Source organism: Colletotrichum paranaense (genome assembly GCF_030867605.1).
Source record: "Colletotrichum paranaense strain IMI 384185 chromosome Unknown Scaffold_1.1, whole genome shotgun sequence".
NCBI lineage: Eukaryota > Fungi > Ascomycota > Sordariomycetes > Glomerellales > Glomerellaceae > Colletotrichum > Colletotrichum paranaense.
Window position 1 is genome coordinate 2,557,240 of NW_026848959.1, and position 19,562 is coordinate 2,576,801.

At 52.4% G+C, this 19,562-nt stretch overlaps 6 protein-coding genes across 6 annotated transcripts; 4 read left to right on the top strand and 2 right to left on the bottom strand.

Annotated features, from left to right (window-relative positions):
* Positions 1–514: 514 nt before the first annotated feature.
* CPAR01_00924 (uncharacterized protein) lies at positions 515–2,738 on the bottom strand (the record flags this gene model as incomplete). Its single annotated transcript, XM_060485214.1, has 5 exons — positions 515–1,627; positions 1,670–2,238; positions 2,314–2,469; positions 2,619–2,633; positions 2,711–2,738. The coding sequence occupies 5 exons, from the start codon at positions 2,736–2,738 to the stop codon at positions 515–517; spliced, it is 1,881 nt and encodes a 626-aa protein (XP_060356071.1).
* Positions 2,739–3,728: 990 nt separating this feature from the next.
* CPAR01_00925 (uncharacterized protein) lies at positions 3,729–5,073 on the top strand (the record flags this gene model as incomplete). Its single annotated transcript, XM_060485215.1, has 4 exons — positions 3,729–3,777; positions 3,898–4,172; positions 4,254–4,634; positions 4,702–5,073. The coding sequence occupies 4 exons, from the start codon at positions 3,729–3,731 to the stop codon at positions 5,071–5,073; spliced, it is 1,077 nt and encodes a 358-aa protein (XP_060356072.1).
* Positions 5,074–7,148: 2,075 nt separating this feature from the next.
* Positions 7,149–8,887, top strand: CPAR01_00926 (hexose carrier protein; the record flags this gene model as incomplete). Its single annotated transcript, XM_060485216.1, has 2 exons — positions 7,149–7,646; positions 7,724–8,887. The coding sequence occupies 2 exons, from the start codon at positions 7,149–7,151 to the stop codon at positions 8,885–8,887; spliced, it is 1,662 nt and encodes a 553-aa protein (XP_060356073.1).
* A 1,180-nt stretch (positions 8,888–10,067) lies between these two features.
* On the top strand, positions 10,068–11,262 carry CPAR01_00927 (myo-inositol 2-dehydrogenase; the record flags this gene model as incomplete). The annotated part of the gene is made up of 3 exons (XM_060485217.1): positions 10,068–10,109; positions 10,173–10,457; positions 10,537–11,262. 3 exons carry the CDS (start codon positions 10,068–10,070, stop codon positions 11,260–11,262), a joined length of 1,053 nt encoding a protein of 350 aa, XP_060356074.1.
* A 969-nt stretch (positions 11,263–12,231) lies between these two features.
* Positions 12,232–13,952, top strand: CPAR01_00928 (glycosyl hydrolase family 7; the record flags this gene model as incomplete). Its single annotated transcript, XM_060485218.1, has 6 exons — positions 12,232–12,870; positions 12,945–13,033; positions 13,095–13,307; positions 13,398–13,641; positions 13,707–13,843; positions 13,901–13,952. The coding sequence occupies 6 exons, from the start codon at positions 12,232–12,234 to the stop codon at positions 13,950–13,952; spliced, it is 1,374 nt and encodes a 457-aa protein (XP_060356075.1).
* Positions 13,953–14,195: 243 nt separating this feature from the next.
* Positions 14,196–16,051, bottom strand: CPAR01_00929 (9-cis-epoxycarotenoid dioxygenase 1; the record flags this gene model as incomplete). The annotated part of the gene is made up of 5 exons (XM_060485219.1): positions 14,196–14,894; positions 14,939–15,076; positions 15,139–15,515; positions 15,603–15,726; positions 15,842–16,051. The coding sequence occupies 5 exons, from the start codon at positions 16,049–16,051 to the stop codon at positions 14,196–14,198; spliced, it is 1,548 nt and encodes a 515-aa protein (XP_060356076.1).
* Between the last annotated feature and the right edge of the window lie 3,511 nt (positions 16,052–19,562).

Below are 19,562 nucleotides of genomic sequence, written 5' to 3' on the forward strand. Positions count from 1 at the left end.
AGCCTGGGCCATGACTGACTCGACTTTCGAATTCTGTCTGATTAATTAGGACTGTCGATGTCGTTCCCAGCAGCTAGAAGAGTCTCGCCTGTATTTTTATGTCAATGGCGCGGAAGTACCAATCCAACGCAAATGTCAACCTTGGAATAGATGCTTTCATGCAGCTAAACTACCTATGAGACAAGTAGGACGCCGAATTCAGCTTATCGTTCACTCATTCGACACAGGTATCATAGAGTCACTCGACAGATACGGTCGCTGTCTCTGTGTGCGATATACGTGCAGAGGTTTCTTGATTGTAACATTCATGGGACGTAGTCCACACCGAGTGCTTGGTACCCCTTTCTCACAGGCCAAGCGTGATGGCTCTTCCACTCTTCCAGCACTCCAACCAATGCCGCTCTCTCCCACTGGTCGTTGAAATAGTCCCCGTATAACATGATCCCTATCCCTGCAGTGGTCAAGTTTGGCGGTGCTCTTAGATGATGCATTGCTAGACCACATAGCTCTAATGTCATTTCTCGGACTTGATGTTCGGCCTCTCGATGTGCTCGCCGGTTGGAGACTTGTCCACTGGAAGCCCAAAGTTGTCAGCATAATCCTCAAAAAGCATGAAGGATTCATAGAAGCGTAGTGTAAAGTAGCTATCTATTTTGAGAGGCAGGGAAGCGTCTGCATACTGTAGACTAGGATCTTCGGCTAGGAGAATCATCCTTGCCAAGATAAAATGCTGTAGCGCAGTAACTTCCACATCGGAACCGTACCAGACCAAGGGAAATATTTCGCCTTGAGACCTGTCCGCTGGCCTCTGCATTATGGGTATAAACTGCCGCGCACATTCGACTGCAAGGATGCCCTCTTCAACCCTCAGTCTCTCTGGACGGTATATGTCAGTCATCGTAATGGAGTAAAGCTCGGCCCCAGACGTTTTGGGGTCTCTCAGGAAAGCACAAGTGAAAGACTTACCCCACTCCCCTTCGATCCTGTCTCCCATCTTCCACTTGGCCACCTCCGACATAAACCATATCAACCGATTAGCAAACGACACTTCACGGCCCTGGTCCGGCCTTGCCGTGATCTGGGGCGATCGCCCCAGCGTGAGCGCAAAGTAAATCTCCTGCCTCACCGCCACCCAGTACACGGCGCTCAAAAGTCCAGACCATCGCGATGACGGAGCGGCCCTCAAAATTGCCTTTGTGATATCGATAAAGTTGACATTGCTATTCGCATTGCCATAACTTGTCTCATTCCCGTCCCCGTTCGCGGTCCCAAAATCTGAATTCGGCGCGCTTTGAGATTCTTCGGGATCCATCTCCTCAAACTGACGAAGAATGAGCGCTGCGGCAGCCAGGTTCTCGCGGTACTCCTCGTCCTGCGTGCTTGAGACCTCGTGCAGGGCGGGTATGCAGCGGAGCATATACTCGAAGGCACTTTGCGGCGTCAGGTCAGGAAGAAGCTGGCGCTGGTAGACAACGACGCCACCGCCCCCTGGCTCTGACCGGAACTTGGGATGTCGACATAAATGGCGCGCTGCGACGGCGAAGATGGCGTCGCGTAGAGGTTGGCACGAGCGTGCGCGCCTCACAACGACGAGCTGGAAGTGCCTCTCTTCGTCGCAGAGGTCGAACTACACGCGAGAAAAGGTTAACACTTGTACTTTCTTAGGTACCGTTGCAATTGTGTGGCACGTAACCCATGGAGATAGCTCTTCTACGAAGTACCGCAGTAGGCAAGCTTCTTGGATGCCCTCGGGTAGTGGAGCATTTGGTATATTCCCTACGAGATCATGGTCTTGGGTCGTGGTGTGGTAACTTCCGGCGGAAGGAGAAAAGTGGTCGACGCTTTGAGGTACGGCATGAGGACTGTGAATTGATATTTCGTCTTCTCTCAATCGCACTCTCCCAGTTGACAAAGCTGTGTTTGACCAGGGAGAGGCCCCTGATGCTCCTGACCCAGCTGGCGAAGCAGGAAAAAAGTGTCCACCATCTTGCGGCGCAGGCTCGGTTCTTCGACGTTTAGTAGGCGTCGGTATTGGTGGTAGAGTGTCTTCGACCCCCCTATCATGGTTCACGAGCGCCGGTGCCTCGGAAAGATTTCGACTAGTTTCGTGTAAGATGGCACTCGCAGCAACCCGAGTATCTGGCAATGATGGCTCATGACTGGCAGGAGAGTCGTTGCTGATGTCCTTCTCCTGAGTCGGCGTAGGAGTGCTGTTCGGGGCTCGACTGTCGAATCGGACTTATACGCCAGTCAGAATGTCGAGATCGATGGCATCGCCCCAGGGTGACTCTCTTCTAGGCAGCTAAGACTTACAAGCTCGAGGCCGACTGTTCACCCAGCGCTGCTCCCGGGAGAAAGCCCCGTCATAGTTGGCAGTAGAACCCTGGCGGAAGGAAGGTCGTCGCTCAGGACGGAAGCACTCGACGTTGCGCTTCTCGCATCTACTACAACGGGGTTGCTGGTCATCGCCTAAAGTGTCGAATCATTGTCAGATACCCAGAGAGACTTCAGATGAGTTGCCCAAGGTTGTGAACTAGGATCGTTTCCGACTGAGAGTCATAACCCCAGTCTCAATCCCGGCAACACAGCTTCAGATAATAAAACTCTACGCAACTTACACTTCTCATGTCGCTCTGTTTTACCCCAGATAAGTTGACGTCAGACCAGTGGAACCCTGAACAAGGTCACGAGGGTATGGAGACACGCGCACGCGCGCGCCCGGGCACATACCTTTGCATCTTGCACATGGCTTCGTGGCGCTTGGCATCTCCCGCGGGGATGAGCGCGGGGCACTGCTGACGCAGATTGACCACGGCTACAGCTTGCTGGTCCTCTTCAGGTTGATCTGACAAAGTGACACCTGCTTGTCGTCGCCGGCCGGTGGGATGGGGATATTATGTCGTTTACCTCTTCGAACTCGGAAGGGCAAGTCTCGCCTGGCTCGTGGTCCGTGATCCAGAAGCTGTGGAGAGTAGAAATCGTCGGCGACGGCTAGGATAGGCGGACGAAGAGGAAGATGGTGGAAGAAGGAAGCGGAGCATCGGCGACGCTTGCTGGAAGAAGTAATCTCAGAAGTGTGGAGAAACTTGGCTTCGCCGATGCATCCGTCCGGTCCCGTGAAACGTGGTCGGCGCAAACAAACAACTCTAGTCCACAAAGATGAACGTGCATCAAGCGCCCTCGGTCTTCGGACAGTACACAAGACAAATAACCAAACCAAAAATATGCGGTGTAACTCTTCATAGAAAATAGGACCAACCGGTCTTATGTGTTCAATCTACCCCGCACCCCCAAGCCCTCTTCCCCCACAAAGTTGCCGCCAACTCTGGAAAGGCGATCTAAATCTGGGGAAGAGAGTAGTGGATTACCGTATCCGGTAAGAGGCGCCGATGGAGATGCCGAGTTTCGAAGGTGTTGGAGGACTCTACGAGACTCTTGCCCGCCGGCGTTGGGATGGCGTTCGGTGTCTTGGAACGAGTCGTTCAGACGTGTCCATTTGGCTTGATAGGGACTTTCCAGAAGGAACCAAGAAGAGCAGGAGTCGCCGATGATAAAAGAGACCGTATTCACCCAAAGCTCCTCGACTTTGAAAGCTGAGCTGTATTGCTGTGGTCTCTCTACCTCTTATCCATACCTGTACCTTGACGAATTGCGAGATTTGAAACTCAATTGACTCTCTTAAGCCCCAAAAACACATCAATTCTTGAAATATTCGCAATCAAAACAACATGGCCGGAGAAAAGCTCAACGTTGCCGTCGCCGGACTCGGGCGCATGGGTATGTCTCGCCCCTCATTCCACCGAGGGGTAGCTCTCATAGCTACCTCAGCGAAGAAGCAAGCTCTACTGCTGAGCTCGAGCGACTCCTACATGGGCTGACCACAATTGAATCAAATAGGTTTGCGACACGCCAGACACTTTGCGACCCTGACACCAAAGGCCGACCTCATCGCCGTCAGCTCGCCGGTGCAAGCTGAACTCGATGCCGCCGTCGCAGAGTTTGGCCCTCTGCGAACGTACCTCGACTACGACGAGATGTTGCGCAAGGAATCGACACTGCAAGCTGTGATCGTCGCCAGCGCCACCACGGTACACGCCGAGCAGGCCATTAAGGCCATCGAGAAGGGCTTACATGTTCTGTGCGAGAAGCCTCTTAGCACAAGCGTCGATATCGTACGTTCATACTTAGAATCCACTCCATGCCACCCCTTGAAAGTAGCAGAGTCAGGAGACTAATTACCATCTGTCACACAGTCGCAATCCGTCGTCACGGCGTACGAAAAGTCCCTCATCAAGAACCCCAGCCAAAAGGTCATCTGCGGATTCTCACGCCGGTTCGATGCATCCTACCGAGACGCCTTCACACGAGTGGCTCGCGGCGACATCGGTGCGCCCTCCGTCTTCCGCTCACAGACCTGCGATAAGCTCGACCCCTCCGGCTTCTTCGTCGACTACGCCGAGTTCAGCGGTGGTATCTTTGTCGATTGCTCTATTCACGACATTGACCTAGCGCTTTGGTTCTTCGGCGAGGATAGCGTCGTCAAGAGCGTGTCTGCTATTGGTATCACAGCTGTGCAGGAGGGTCTGAGAAAGCATAATGATAGGGATAACGCCGTCGCTGTCGTTGAGTTCTACGTAAGTTCTCCCGATAATCTTAGACTTTGCGGTAGATGGAACATAAGCTAATCATATGCGACTACAGGGTGGAAAGATTGCGCAACTCTTCTGCTCCCGCATGATGGCCGCGGGCCAAGAAGACACGACCGAAATCTTCGGTACAAGCGGCAAGGTCGCCGTCAACACACAGCCCCAGCTGAACCTCGTCAACCTCTACGAGCCCACAGGTATCCGTCGCGAGATCCCTCCCGACTACTACGGTCGCTTCCGCGAGGCCTTCATCACCGAAGCAAACGAGTTTACGGCATGCTGTTTGAACAACACCGAGCCGCCCATGAAACTCGCCGGTGCTGTCAACGCCGTCAAGATTGGTTGCGCGCTGCAGGAGAGTTTGATCACTGGGAAGAAGATTGATTTCGATGAGTCAGGCAAGCGCATTGATAGTGCTAAGCTGTAGAGATCGAGATGGAGTAAAATGAGCATAGAATCGCGCGTCTTATGTAGTGGATGGGAGCGTAGGCGCGTTTATGTTTGGTGACGACATTAGAGCTACTTTACTTTGATGAATTGACGATGTTTCAAAATCTTGCATGTTCATAGTCGCGTGGGGGGCATGTGTGCTCGAATTAGACACGTTTGATAGTAAAAACAACGTGGTTCTTCGTCATTATCTCGCCCTTGTCATGATATCGGGTGGGTTCCGGGGTCACGGGGCCAGTGAGTTAATAATTGACTCGGCTTCGATCTATTTCTTTGGTCTTCACGCGCGTTCTAATCGCAGTATCGCAATCCACAATCAAATGCGCCCTGTTTAATGAATGACGTAGTTTCAGTTTCCCTTGTCAGTCAGCACATAAATGTCAATTAGCGAGAGCCTGAGCTCTCAGCTGGTTGGCGTTTGGCCGAATGATCCATCTTCAAAGCCCCAGTCGACCCCATCATCGCCCACGTCTACCAATTGTAACTCGAACAGATTATATACCCATGATTCCACGTTGGAAGGCCTACGAAATCGAAAGCAGCAAGTCGGGAAATTACTTATTCGGGAGCGAGCGGGATCGGAGTAGGGATAGTCCTTGGCACCCTCGTGCCTGAAATTCCCTGATTCGTTGTTGGTGGTATCTGACACCGCCGCATTGGACAGAAACCCGCGGGATTCTCCAACAGGGCAACTCACTCCTAGCAAAACTCACATTTGGTTGATCTTTGTCGGAAGTTGACCAAGGCGCCTCGTAGAGTCTTCTCATCGCATTCAGAGCCCATAGAAATGCTGGGGGATGAACCCTTCCTTAAGAGGTCCCATTTGGTATGCGTGTTGTCGGAAATCGAATCCCGCGGGTTATGTAGTCCGCAAGGGTGATCACCTACTCCAATGGCCTAAAGCAGAGCGATGAACTCCAAGGATGTAACCCCGGGGGGCAAGAGGCTCCGGTTTCTCTCGACGGGCGCGGGATTGTATCCCGACTGACCCCGGCCCTAGCACAACATATTTGGCAAGATGGGGCCCATGTCGTCATAGCAGGTTGATTAAGAACAACCAAAGGCTTCAATCCAGTTTCCTCAAGTTGACAACAAGTCCACAACATTGGTTGGTGCTCGGCGGACCATTATTGATCCCCCTTGGCAAAGTCTCATCAACTCAGCGCCCGATTCCCCAACTCCAGCCAACCAAGCACCCTTGTCCAGGCTCCTTTTGTGTCTCAGAAAGTCAGAATATCGCACTATACTTAGAATGGACATTAGCGTCACGGGGCGGCTGAGGGGGCGGGCAAGGCCTCATCGCCGACGGGTTCCTGAAGAGGAAAACCTTCGGCCAAAAGACCGCTGTCATGACGCCCAGCCGCAGCCCGCAGGCAGTCCAAGCCCAGGCCTAACCAATGAGATATTCGCTGTCTTTGATGATGGTCTTGGACCTGACTCTCAGCCCACTGTTTGCCTTCTTTGCTCACCACGTCCAGACCGAAGCCTCGAGTGCGTGCGAGTCGCCCACACCACCCACCGTAACCCTCCTCCCGCATGCCCTTCGCCGAAAAAGGCCTCGAAGGTTTACACAACATGGAGAGAGACTCCACCTTTCCCCGTGGGGGAGAGATGCAACCTGAGGGCCGTGTGTTCCACTCTGCCGGTGGAGAGCGTTAATGCTGCCCGCAGTCTGTCGTCGCCGGGAAATTGACAGATAGTCCTGGCACGAACCCTCGACGCCCTCAGTCACTCACGCAACATTGTAGAAGCCCCCCCCCCCCTAGTCTGTAAACGGATGGGGTTCCCCAGAAATCCGGTTCTTGTCGTATCCCGGTCTAATACTGCGCTACCCGTTGGTAGTCCATCTACCTAGTCCTCAACACCAAGCCCCCCAGAAAAGTATTTAGTATATAAGAGCCTCTTCGTCTCGGCTGACTTCTGATCTTCGTCCCATTCTGACCCCATCATCCATTCTCAAATACTACCTTCCGCGGCTGTGATTGCCTCATCCCCGTGGTCTCATCCTCATTCCTCCCTAGAGCACACATCAACACCCATCAGATCGCAGCCATGGCGACCAGCTCAGACTCCCTGAAAAAGGCCAAAAGCCTCGACAACCCTGAACACGTCGAGGACTTCATCGACAATGTCGAAATCAACCTCAACCCCGCCGAGGATGTATCCTACGGCCGCAGTGGCTTCCGCGGCCTCGCCGATTCTCCATACGTCGGCGGCGCCGCTCTCCTGGCTTCGCTCGGCGGCTTCTCCTTTGGCTACGACCAGGGCGTTATCTCCATCATCAACGTCATGAAGCAATTCCACGACGTCTTCCCACAAGCCGCAACACCCTTCGGCAAGGGCTTCATGACGGGCATGCTCGAGTTTGGTGCGTTCCTCGGGTGTTTGTTCATGCCTACGCTGGCCGACAAAATTTCCCGTAAGAGGGCGCTAGCGGCCGTTGTGGTCATCTTCAACATTGGTGCTATTATGCAGACCGCTGCGCCGAACTACGGAGTTTTGGTCACTGGCCGGACTATCGGTGGCATTGGCGTCGGAACACTTGCAATGGTGAGTTAAAGTCTCTCTCTTGAATCCGTCTTGTCTCATGGTGAGAATGAACGCTGGCTAACGAATCTCAATGACAGGGTTCTCCAATCTACATTTCCGAAATTGCACCACCTAACCTTCGAGGTACTCTTCTTGTGCTCGAATCTGTCTCCATCGTCCTCGGGGTCGTCGTCTCCTTCTTCATTACCTACGGAACCCGTCACATGACCGGTGAGATCGCCTTCCGTCTCCCTCTCGGTCTTCAGATGGTCTGCGCTACCGGCCTCGGCATTGGCATCCTCTTCTATCCCTATTCTCCTCGTTGGCTCGCCCTCGTCAATAGGCCCCAGGAAGCTCTCGACTCCCTCGTCCGCCTCCGCCGACTACCCGCCGACGACCACCGCGTTCAGACTGAGCACCGTGGCATCATTAGTGAGGTCGAGGTGCAAAAGATCATGCAGGAGAAGTACCATCCCGGAAAGCGTGGCCTGAGACTCGAACTCGCTGGCTGGCTGGACCTCTTCTCCCCGCGTCTCTGGCGTCGTACGGCGGTCGCCGTCGGCGTGGCCGTATTCCAACAATTAAGTGGAATAAATGCGTTTATATACTACGCCCCGACCTTGTTCCAGTCCCTCGGACAGTCGGAGGAGATGGCGCTCGTCATGTCCGGTGTATTCAACGTCCTACAGCTCGTCGCCGTGTGCGTGTGCTTCTTCGTTATCGACAAAGTGGGACGCAGACCGCTGGCAATCTTCGGTGGTCTGGGCGGTGGCACCTCATGGGGCATCATGGCAATCCTCACAGGTGTATATTCCAAGAACTGGAGCGCCAATACCGCTGCGGGCTGGGCCGCCGTCGCTATGGCCTTCCTCTTCGTTCTCCTCTATGGAGTTTCCTACTCCCCCCTGGGCTGGGCCCTCCCGGCGGAAGTCTATCCCAACTCACACCGCTCCAAAGGTGTCGCCCTGGCTACCGCAACCGTGTGGCTTTTCAACTTCATCGTCGGCGTCGCGACCCCGCCCATGATGGACAAGCTCGGGTTCGGCACCTATGTCTTCTTCGGAGCCTGGTGCTTCCTCTCCTCCGTCTGGGCCTTCTTCCTCGTCCCGGAGACCAAGGGCAGGACGCTAGAGCAGATGGACGAGGTTTTCAAGGATACTTCTGCGCAGGAGGAGAAGGATATCATCAGGCAGCAGATTCTCGCTCAGCGTGCGCAACCGCAAGGCGGTGCTGGTGTTGGGGGAGCCAAGTACTCTGTTTGATCAAGCATAGCAACATCTAGTTACGGGAGGCGTTTCTCATGGCATCACTCTAGGCAGGCTTTTGTTTTGATCACGTTTGTACATTTACTAGTACGATTACGGGCTATGGGATATGAATATCAAGATACCACTTCAAACTCACAAGTATTCTCCCCTGAAGTGATTTACACTGATCAGAACGACCTTTGAATTACCTATGGCACTAATGTGGCGTTATTGAGTGGCCAGCGAAAGGGCAGGCTATGGCAACACTGAGCCATTTGAACCTTGTGTTGTCTCAGCAGGATGCGGGTTCCTGGCCGAAATTGGCACGTTCATACATGTCAGGAACACATTAACTGACTTGAATCGCGGCACAACCTGGAATTCTTCCTTTCAGCCATAGGAACTTGAAGGAACCGGCCAAGGACAGAGAAGATACGGCACTCACAATCCGGCAGATATCCGACTACACAAATCTTGGAGACGCCGCTTACATTTCACCCCTCGTCATTGGGTTGCTCCTGAAACGCCACACTTTCTAGCCAGACTTCGCTTTCCCTGGAGGACGGAGACGAAATTACCTATTTTGGTAGGCGTCGGCGATGGTCTTGGACTGATCGACGACCGGCCCGCCCTTTTCCCCTCATCACCCCAATCTCCTCCACACATCCATCATGCATCCCCGTACGCGGGGGAAGGGGCGGCTGCGCCGAGTAATGGCCGAAAGAACTCCAACGACTTACACGCTGGCAGACAGACCAGACTGGCCCCTCAAGAGGGATCAACTGGACCATTTCCCCAGATTATCCGCTCTATCATCTCATCGGTTTTCTTCAGACGGCGTGGAAGAAGGTAGTCCCATGATGCGGGGGAGTTGGGGCCCTCGCACCTTATGCACCATCGAGAGTTGTGCTCGCGTCTTGTTCTCCCTTTTTGTCAGAAGAGGAAGTGTCTACGCGAAGTCGTTCGCGTTGATACGTCGCAGAGGCATCTCGACATGTTTCCTGGCGGGTTCTCGACGGAATTCATATTCCTCTTGCCGTGAGCAGCAGATGATAATGGATTCATGGAGGATAAATAGCATGGAATCTGCAAAGATGAAGTCCAGAGGCTTGATCGCACCATCAAAAAGTCAACTCGCCAGACCTTCTCCCTCGAAACACCCGAAATTTGACGCATTCGCAACATATCAGTAGCTATGGAACCTCTGAGGATCGCAGTCGCAGGACTAGGACGAATGGTCAGAAATTCTTATTCGTCACGATAACACGAATGAAAGAGCCTCGGCTGACAACAAACATAGGGTCGTCGCCATGTTCAGAACCTCATCTACCGCGTCCCGAGAGCCTCTGTAGTGGCAGTTTGTAGTACCGAAGCCCACGAGCTGGAGTGGGCGCGCTCCTTTGAGGAATACAAGGAATTCAACGTCACAGTGTACGGCTCGTATGAGGAGATGCTCTGCCACCCGGGGCTTCAAGCTGTGTGGATCTCCACCAGCACCGATGTCCACGCAAGCCAAACATTAGCAGCTATTGAGAAGGGTCTCCACGTGCTGTGTGAGAAGCCCTTGAGTACGAAGATGGATGAGGTACGATCAGCATTCGTCCCATTGCGACCTGACAGACATAATTCCCGGTCCTTGGGCTAATCTCTCTCCGTCATATTAGATCGCAGCCTGCGTCGACGCCGCCAAAGCCCGTCCAGACCTCAAAGTCATGGCCGGCTTCTCCCGCCGCTTCGACGCCTCCTACCGCGACGCCGCCACCAAGATCTTCGACAACAAGGCCATCGGCAGCCCCTTCATCGTTCGCTCCAACACGTGCGACCTCCTCGACAACACCGGCTTCTTCGTGCGCTACGCCCCGCGCAACGGCGGCATCTTTGTCGACTGCGCCATCCACGACATTGACCTCTCGCTGTGGTACCTCTCTGACCCGATTCCAAAGTCGTGCTGGGCGACGGGCACGCTGCAGCACCACCCGGAGCTGGCGCAGATGAACGACGTCGATAACGGCGTCGGCATCGTTGAGTTTTGGGGCGGCAAGATTGCCTACTTTTACTGCTCGCGCACGCAGGCTCACGGTCACGACGTGTGTACCGAGATCACGGGCACTGAGGGGAAAGTCTCGGTGAATGTTGTGCCGAGGGCCAATAATGTCGTTGTCGCGGATAAGCTTGGTATCCGGAATGAGGTGCAGCCTGAGTACTGGCAGCGCTTTGAAGACGCTTTTGCGCTGGAGGCGAATGAGTTCACTGAGTCGGTTCTCAGGAACAAGCCAGTTCCGCTGCCTCTTGAGAAGGGTGTCAAGGTTATGGAGATTGGCCGCGCTTTGCAGGACGCTCTTCTCACAGGAGAGGTTCAGAGGTTTAATGAAAAGGGAGAGCGTATCTAGAGGACAGAGGGGGGTCCCATGATTAGGTAGATTGGAACAATTGCAATACATGCTCTAGTTGAATAGAAAGTCCGAATACTCAGGTACTGGCTTCGAGTCCCAAGAATAACTTAGAGGCAAGCGCGCTCGCTCGAAAGGCGAATTTCAGTGGGGATAGAGATCAAGCCAACGGCTGACACACACTTTCAAAGCTCAGTGGATCGGGAGATACCTTACCTTTTGCAGTGCGGGAATGATACGTATTTTCCGGCCTCGGCCAACTCCCGCTCGCCGATCACCCAAACTCCACTTCACCGGGCTCTGGTGCTGAGGCGGTCCACTTTTCCGGTCAGCGTCGCCCGGGACCCCCCCCAACTCGGGGTCATCCCCAACTGTACTACCAGTAGCGGAGCAACCTCATTTCGAAATCATCTGTCCGTTTTCTCCCTCCTCTGAGACCGTATTCAGGAGTTTTCCTCGAGTAGCATCTTCATGTAGCACGAATCCAAAGACTACCATGTTAGGACCGACCTGCAGGTTGCGACGCCCGATAAGTTTGGGCCCTCTACAAGATCATGATGCGTCAGCAACGGCTCTCTCCTATATTCAACCGGATCCTCCGTCAGCAGCCAACACACCATTTTGTTAGATTGAGCTTTGCCGAGAACGTATTTCCGTTGGTGTCCGCCGCAAGGAGGAGCACCTTCCGGCACCTCACATTTACGAGCTGCACTGGTCCTCCTGATGACCACATCGATACTCTAATCTGATTTAATTCCCTGCTGTGGTTGTAGAAATACTTCTTTCTATATGTCTTTTGCAATGATAGTACAACTTCGAGACAAACTATCCAAATATCCAGCTGGCTAGTACATAAAGAACCCATGAATCTCTAGCTAACTGGTAGAAAGTTTACTTTGCTGCCTTCAATCTGACAATTGTCTTCATCGTCCCACAAGCATTCAATATCATTATTTCCAGTGGAATACTATGCATCCTCTACCCACCATCATCCTCGCCCTCGCAACCGTGGCGGCTGCTCAGAAAGTAGGCAACCTAGTCCAAGAACAACACCCAAAACTCTCCTGGCAAAACTGCAGCAAATCCCCCAACGGAACCAATTTCTGCTCCACCATCGACGCAGAAGTCGTTCTCGACGCAGAATGGCGCTGGATCCGCAACGAAAACAGCATCAGCAACTGCTACACCGGCAACCAATGGGACCTCGCGCAGTGCAACACGACCGCCTCCTGCACATTAACCTGCGCCCTCGAGGGAGCAGACGCGCAGAGCTATAGAGACGGGTACGGCATCACCACTGGGGGCAACACCCTGTCGCAAAAGTTTGTGACGCAATATGCCTTTTCTTCCAACGTCAACTCGCGCATCTTTTTGTTGGAGCCGGGTGGGACGGACCGGTATCAGACTTTTGTGCTGATGGGGAGTGAACTCGCTTTTGATGTTGAGTTGTCGTCTGTTGAGTGTGCTATCAACAGTGCGTTGTACTTTGTGGCTATGGAGCCTGATGGTGGCATGGCGAGGTATCCTACTAATGAGGCGGGGGCGAAGTACGGGACTGGATATTGTGATGCGAGTTGCCCGAGGAGTAATCGGTTCGTCGGGGGAAAGGTGAGTATCTACGTTATCATGTTTATTTGGCATCTTTCATTTTGTGTCTCAACTGACTGAGCTCACTGATGCAGGCAAACGTCGAGGGTTGGGTGCCCTCAGAGACAGACCAGGTCCGTGGAACAGGGAATAACGGCGCTTGCTGTGCTGAATTTGACGTCTGGTAAGGATCTTGGTACGCTTTATCAGAAGAAAGGACTAAAAGCATGTCTCGAAACTTCTAGGAACTCCAATGCTCACTCATATTCCATGATCTCGAAACCTTGCGTCGACACTGGCTATGAGGTCTGCCAAACTACGGACTGTGATGCTGCCAACACAGGGGGTTCGGGTCAAGTTCTATGCGACAAGTTCGGATGCGACTACAATCCATACAGACTTGACGAGATGGAGTTCTACGGCAAGTTCAAGACCGTGGATACAAGTAGGAAATTCACGTAAGAAACTTCCGATGGCATCGACCATACTGTCTTTTCCAGAGTCGCACAAGATCCATGAGTGACTGCTGATACGAATGATATGAACAGTGTAGTGACACAGTTCTCTGAAGAAAATGTCAGGCAATTCTTCGTCCAAGATGGAAAGAGAATCGAAACACCCGCGGCATCTTATCCCGGATTTCCAAACACCAGTGGCCTAAGTCCTGAGTACTGCAAAGCTCTGCCCACGAACTTCCAAGATCCCGAGTATTTCGCTCAAGTTGGCGGCTACTCGCGTCACAATGAGGCCCTACGACGCCCCATGGTTCTGACCATGTCCATCTCGAATGATGTGAGTCCATCACCAGTCACAAGAGCCCTCGCCCTTCTTGAAGGGGAGCTAACTTTGTCAACTAGCACTGGGCCAACAACCTTTGGCTCGATTCTACGTTCCCGCCGGATCGTGCGGGTCTTCTAGGAGCGGAGCGAGGACCTTGTCCTTCATGGGGTAACGGACCGGAACCTCAAGAGGTTGAGAGATATTATCCTAATGCGTGAGTCTATGGAGGAGTCGGTGCGAGAGACTTTTTCGGTAGCTAATATTTCGATAGTAAAGTTGCGTGGTCCAACATTCGGTTTGGACCTATTGGGACAACAGTGTAACTTCAGTCGAGAAATGTCGAAAGGGAACTTGAGTTCGACAATGCAGTGGATGAAGATCTAGACTCTAGTCAAGGGACAGAATCTGGTCTCTTCATTGACATCTTCAACACGCAGTTGGTACCACGGTATCGATGGCGTATCTCCATAGTATGCGCTCATTTCCTTCTGCATGTAGGTATCTTCTCTGAAAAGACATCGTTGAATGTACGAGCATGTTCGCTACCTGCTTCTACGCCAGAAACATCATTGACACTGCCGCAACTCCTTCCCGTCAACCCAATTCCCATGCAACCCAGCCCTCAACCTCATAGGCACCTTCACCACCGCCGCAGGCTCCGTAAAGCTCTTGGTATCAATAACATGCAACTCACTCGACATGGTCCCATAATTATTCACAAGCCCAATCAAGAACCCATCCCCCTCCTCCGCATCCTCCCCCCTCGGCACAAACACCGGCTCCTGCACCATGTGCCGCGACCCAGGATAATACACCTCCAACTTCCCACTCTCATGATCAAGATGCCCCAGCGAATTATACAGCGGATGCCCCCCGCCCAGCACGGGCATGATGGCAGGGAAATCGGTGCCCAGCGAGGGATCCATCATGTCGAAGAAGCTGTGCCGGTGCGGCTTGGACAGCACGCGCTCGTCGATGCGCGGGAACTCCATATCGTGGCGGAGGATGGGCGTCGGCGCGGGGAGGTCGAGGGCCGAGTCTGAGTTGGCGCGCGGGTCGAATTCGAAGCGGACGTACTCGGCGCGGATGTCGTGCGGGTCTGGGGCGCTGCCCTCGGCGTCGGGCCACCAGAAGAAGACGTTCTTGTCTGTGAGGGGCAGGTCGAAGACGATGTTGCCTGAGGGGGTCTCGTAGGCGTTTGTGGTGTGGCCTGGAAAGGCGTTTGGAGCGCGGAACCACTTTGAAGTAGAGAGAGATGTGGTTAGCTTTTAAACTCAGAGCATGGCGAAGATAGCGGTATGGTTTTCACCTTTACGTCGGTTCCTTTGGCGCCGCGTCTGGGTAGGACGCCTAGATAGAAGGGCACGTTGGGATCCCATTGCCAGTGCTCCCCGCCCGCCTTCAACCGATCAATATCACATATCTGTGGAATCATCGGGAATAACACCTGAAAACGAAAGTCAGCAAACAAACACATTCGAAGTCTTCTGCTTTCCCAGTAGCCCATACCCAATTATCCGTCACGGCACAATCATGAATCATGCCAACAACAGGCGCAACAAGCCAAACAGTCTCGAGAAACTTGCCGTCAGGGGCGATACTGAAATAACAAACATCAGGCGTTCCGTCACCCTTTGCCTCGTACCCGAAACACACAAGCTCGCCCGTAGCGGGATCCAGCTTGGGGTGCGCCGTAAAAGTACAGCTCGGCAGCTGGCCGTCAAAGTCGCAGAGCCCCTTTGTCTCGAGTGTGATCGGGTCCATGAGATATGGCGGCGCGTCCTCCTTGATGGCGAGGAGAGACTTGTTGAAGTAAAAGATGTTCGTGTTGGCTGTAGTGCGTACTTTGAATTCGACTGCGTCCGTGTACTTATTTCGATATGCGCCTGTGTTCATTGCCGGTACGCAACGTGTCAGAGTCGTATGAAGTCGTAAGATCTTTGTAGAGAGAGGGACGAATGTGATTAACTAACCTGCGAGAGCTCGATTTGCCTCTCGTTCTCGGACAAACTTTTCTGTTCGCACGTATTTCTGTTGAAAATCGACGTTGCCGTTGTGAAAACAGAACGCTGATACGTTTCCATCGCCATTAAACCACTAACATCGAATCAGATGATATTCCCAGTTTTCAAAACAAACATGAAATGTTTCACGGCAAATCTGAAAGTAATTGCAAAGAAAGAAATTGATGCATCGCGACGCAAATACATACAGGGTCATTCTCAATGAACGGCGGAAACTGAGGATCCGGCATCACTCGGAAGAACGTGCCGTCCAGCTCGGCGGGAACGGTGCCGACGACCTCCAGATTCCGAACCTCGCCCTCGAAGCGGCACGGTTTCATGAAGGCCGAGAACTGGGGCCGATCCGGGAAGGATTTGGCGGGTGGGTCTGCGAGCGAGGCGCGGAAGTGGCCCGCCATTGTGTGATCTGAGCTGTGGTTCTTCGGGTGCGGTTGCGAATTTACGGTGTCGGTGGTGGTGGCGCGTGCAGGAGCGTGGATGTGGGTGGGACAAGAAGAACGTTTTAAGGAATATACAAAGTTGGGCAGGATACTAGAAACCTCGAGACGAGGGATGAAAACCTGCTTTGCTACGATGCGGAGAGGAGATATTTAAACCTTTATTCTATTCCATCATTTGAGACGATGACCACGAGGGATTGGTATCAAGTTTCGTATCACCCGCAAGCGGCAAATGTGGGATGGCCAATATCCCCGCCATAAGAGCCCGGGAGCCCCACTTTACCCCGGGCTGCACCCCGACGACTACTATTTTTCGTCCCGACAGGCTTCCCGCTGTCGTGGAATACCTAATGATAGCGAACTGATGATCATTCAGTGACATGCCAGGCGCAGAATTCTCAATTGCCGTGTTTAAACTGGATACCAATTGGCTGATGCGGGCTTGGCTATGCCAAATGCCAAGGCTGCTATTGGTCCAACCCGTCCAGCCGCCCTATCTCCCCGGGCCGCCAGCTCAAAGTCCGCGGCTGGAGAGAGTTTGTAAGCGGAGACGGCATATCAAACAAGCGCGAGGTTACCGTGAACGATGATTTAAGATGCCGTCACGTCCTGTATAGAGACATAGTTCTTGGTCCGAACACCTCGGGAAAACCCAAGCGTATGGGTTGGCTGATGTTATGTTACGTTCTAAAGCGGTCAATAAACTCACTATGCTATATTTACACAAGACAGGCAAGGTCTCGAGATTCAATCTCCATGATAGAAATCTAGTCTCCATGGGGAGCCATACACTGGATTTCCATTGAGAGATCATATTTCTAGTCGATATGTACACTTGTCAAATAGCTTATGCAGAATCAGCTCAGACAGGTCTTGTGCCTTGTCCCTCTTCTCTATTCCATCAGTACGATACTTCACGTAAGAGAAAAGGAACCAGAACTTCAATTGAATCTCAAGACGCAACTGTCCTGCTAATCACAATGCCTACTGCCAACTTCTCTTTGCTAATTATCATTTAATGTCTCATTATCTCACATAGACATCTAGCATTTGTAAAAAAGACATCTGCGAAGCGAGTTTGAATGGCATCTATCTAATTCGAGAAAGACGATGATTAAGTCTATTCCAACATAGGTAAAGAATATCCAGGCTTCAATTTCCTTCATAATGTCCACAAGCGAAAGTCCATTATTTGCACTCTGCAATGAAAAATAAACAAACAATTATGAACATCACTTTCAAGTTCCAATAGTAATGGCATCCAAACCTTGTCAACTTCTCCCTCTTAATCCCGCTGTCATATGTCAACTACTAGCTTTAAGGCGAAAGTGGTCAACGACTTCATCGAAATGTAGATTTTGAATAATACCTTAGTAACCAAGTAATGATGCCTCGTCAGGTCGACAACACGGAAATCGTCCTTGACCATACTAACAATAGCCATACCCACAACACAGATGTTTACATTCCAAGCCTTGAATCCATAAAGCTTGATCCCAATTCGTAAGCAAAGCTCCGCCTCCGATACCCCCAAACCTAGCACCTCGGAAGCAATTTACCTTACTTGCCTCTTTCGTCACCTGACTTTCCCAATCCACACTGCTCAAGGGCCCAAGGCTGAAGGGTGCTCAGTCTACCACTTCGCTTGCTCCTCGTACCTCGTATTAACACACCCAATCACCACCTTCGGACTAGCCCCATACCTCCCGTACCATGGCTCTATCACCTCCTGTACAGTCATTATTTTAATATCTATACAACACCAACCGTCTGCCTACTGCAACAGTGCAACCACCCTACGGTCCATACCCACACCATCCCGTCTCGAAAGACGATGCCCCCTTTCATCTTAAAAATCACTGGCTTCCCCGTTCCGTCGGCACCGGCACTCCGCAAGTACGCAACTTGCAGCGAACCTTCTTCCCCTTTTGTGCCTTATCTACTTTAGGACGAACGGGACACTATAGCCAAAACGGGCTTAAGACAAGATACCAAAAAAGCGCCAGACGCAACGCGCAAGCCTTAAATCACTAGCCGCCCGGGAATTACGCCAGATTTTTTTCTTTTCGGTCTCGAGCTCCCTCACCCCCACATTCCGACCCAAGTCTTCGTCACCACCTAAACCCCTGTGCCCATCCCGCCGACGACGACGGAGCAAGGGTACATGCTGCCAGTGCCAGCAGCCAATTCTTGATCTCTGGCTTCTCCCCTTTTCCCTCTGTTGTGATTCGTCTCTCACCATCACATTTCAGTGTTTCTCTTTCTCCTCTCAGTATCCGCTTCATTGATCATCGAAACCTCACGGTCCACCCAGCGGTCCATGTCCGAACCTTTGCTCTCCAGCAGTGTGGTTCACCCGTCCCAATCATCGGACAACTCAAAAAGTCCGACAAGCTCGTGCAATTTTCAAATTTCAATCATTCAAACCCGAACCATTATGTCCAAATAAGGTCATCACCACGAGGTTTCCCCCCTTTTTCTTCCACTTCTCTCTCGGTCTTGTTATCACGTGGTTGAGCGGAATTGCGTCGTCACTGTACCCTCTAATCTGAACCTCTTTCTATTTGATCATACCATACTGTACGGAGTACACACACGTACAAGCGCGCGTGCGCGGGCGCTTGTTCCGGCGGGATACCTACCACAACCCTCCATCTCCGCGCAGTAGGTTGCAAAGGGAAACCTCGGGTATCCGGATAGATGCATCAACACCTTCCCAAAGTTCAGAAACAAGACATGGGAACCGAACCCGATTTTCCGACTCTACTATTTCTTCTACTTCCAAGTTCCAACTGCTGCAATCCATCCGCAACTGCAGTCTGCATCACATCCTCCCCTAGTCCATTCAAAACTCCCCCAAGAACAGTAAGAAAATCCCCGTCTCCAGTGTACTCCCTACTCAACCAACAGGAGAAGGTCAAGTATCCGTAGGCACCGGGAGGAAGCCCCACCTCCGTGCAGTTGCACTGCCGGATTGCCAAGACGCCAACCCGGCGGCCGGCTTCCCATCAAGCCCTTTCAACCTTTGTCGATTTTTCCCTCTCAGTTCCTCCAGCCCTGCCGCCTATCCGTCTCTACTTGCCTACTACTACGTGCCTAGAACCGTACTACGTGCCTTACCTCCCCGGGCAGCCGATGATGGATGCCGTGCCATTCACCAAACGCCCGTTCCGTTGATTGAACGTCGTCCCCCCCCTCGTCTGATGCCAATCTCCGTTTACTTCATGAAGACTAAACCCATGTCGTCCCTTTTCCCGTTGGCCACCTCCAAAATACAGAGACTCTAACCGCTTCCCCGCCCGTTCGACTAACTGTAGCGAGAATAAACCCCCCTCCTAGCCTTCCCGTCAAATATATCCTTGCCGTAAATACATGCACCAGGAAAATCTTGGAAAAACCAATTCACATCCCTGGCCCATTGAAAGAGTAAGAGAAGCCGACCGCCTGTGTCAAGAAATCCCAATTCTTG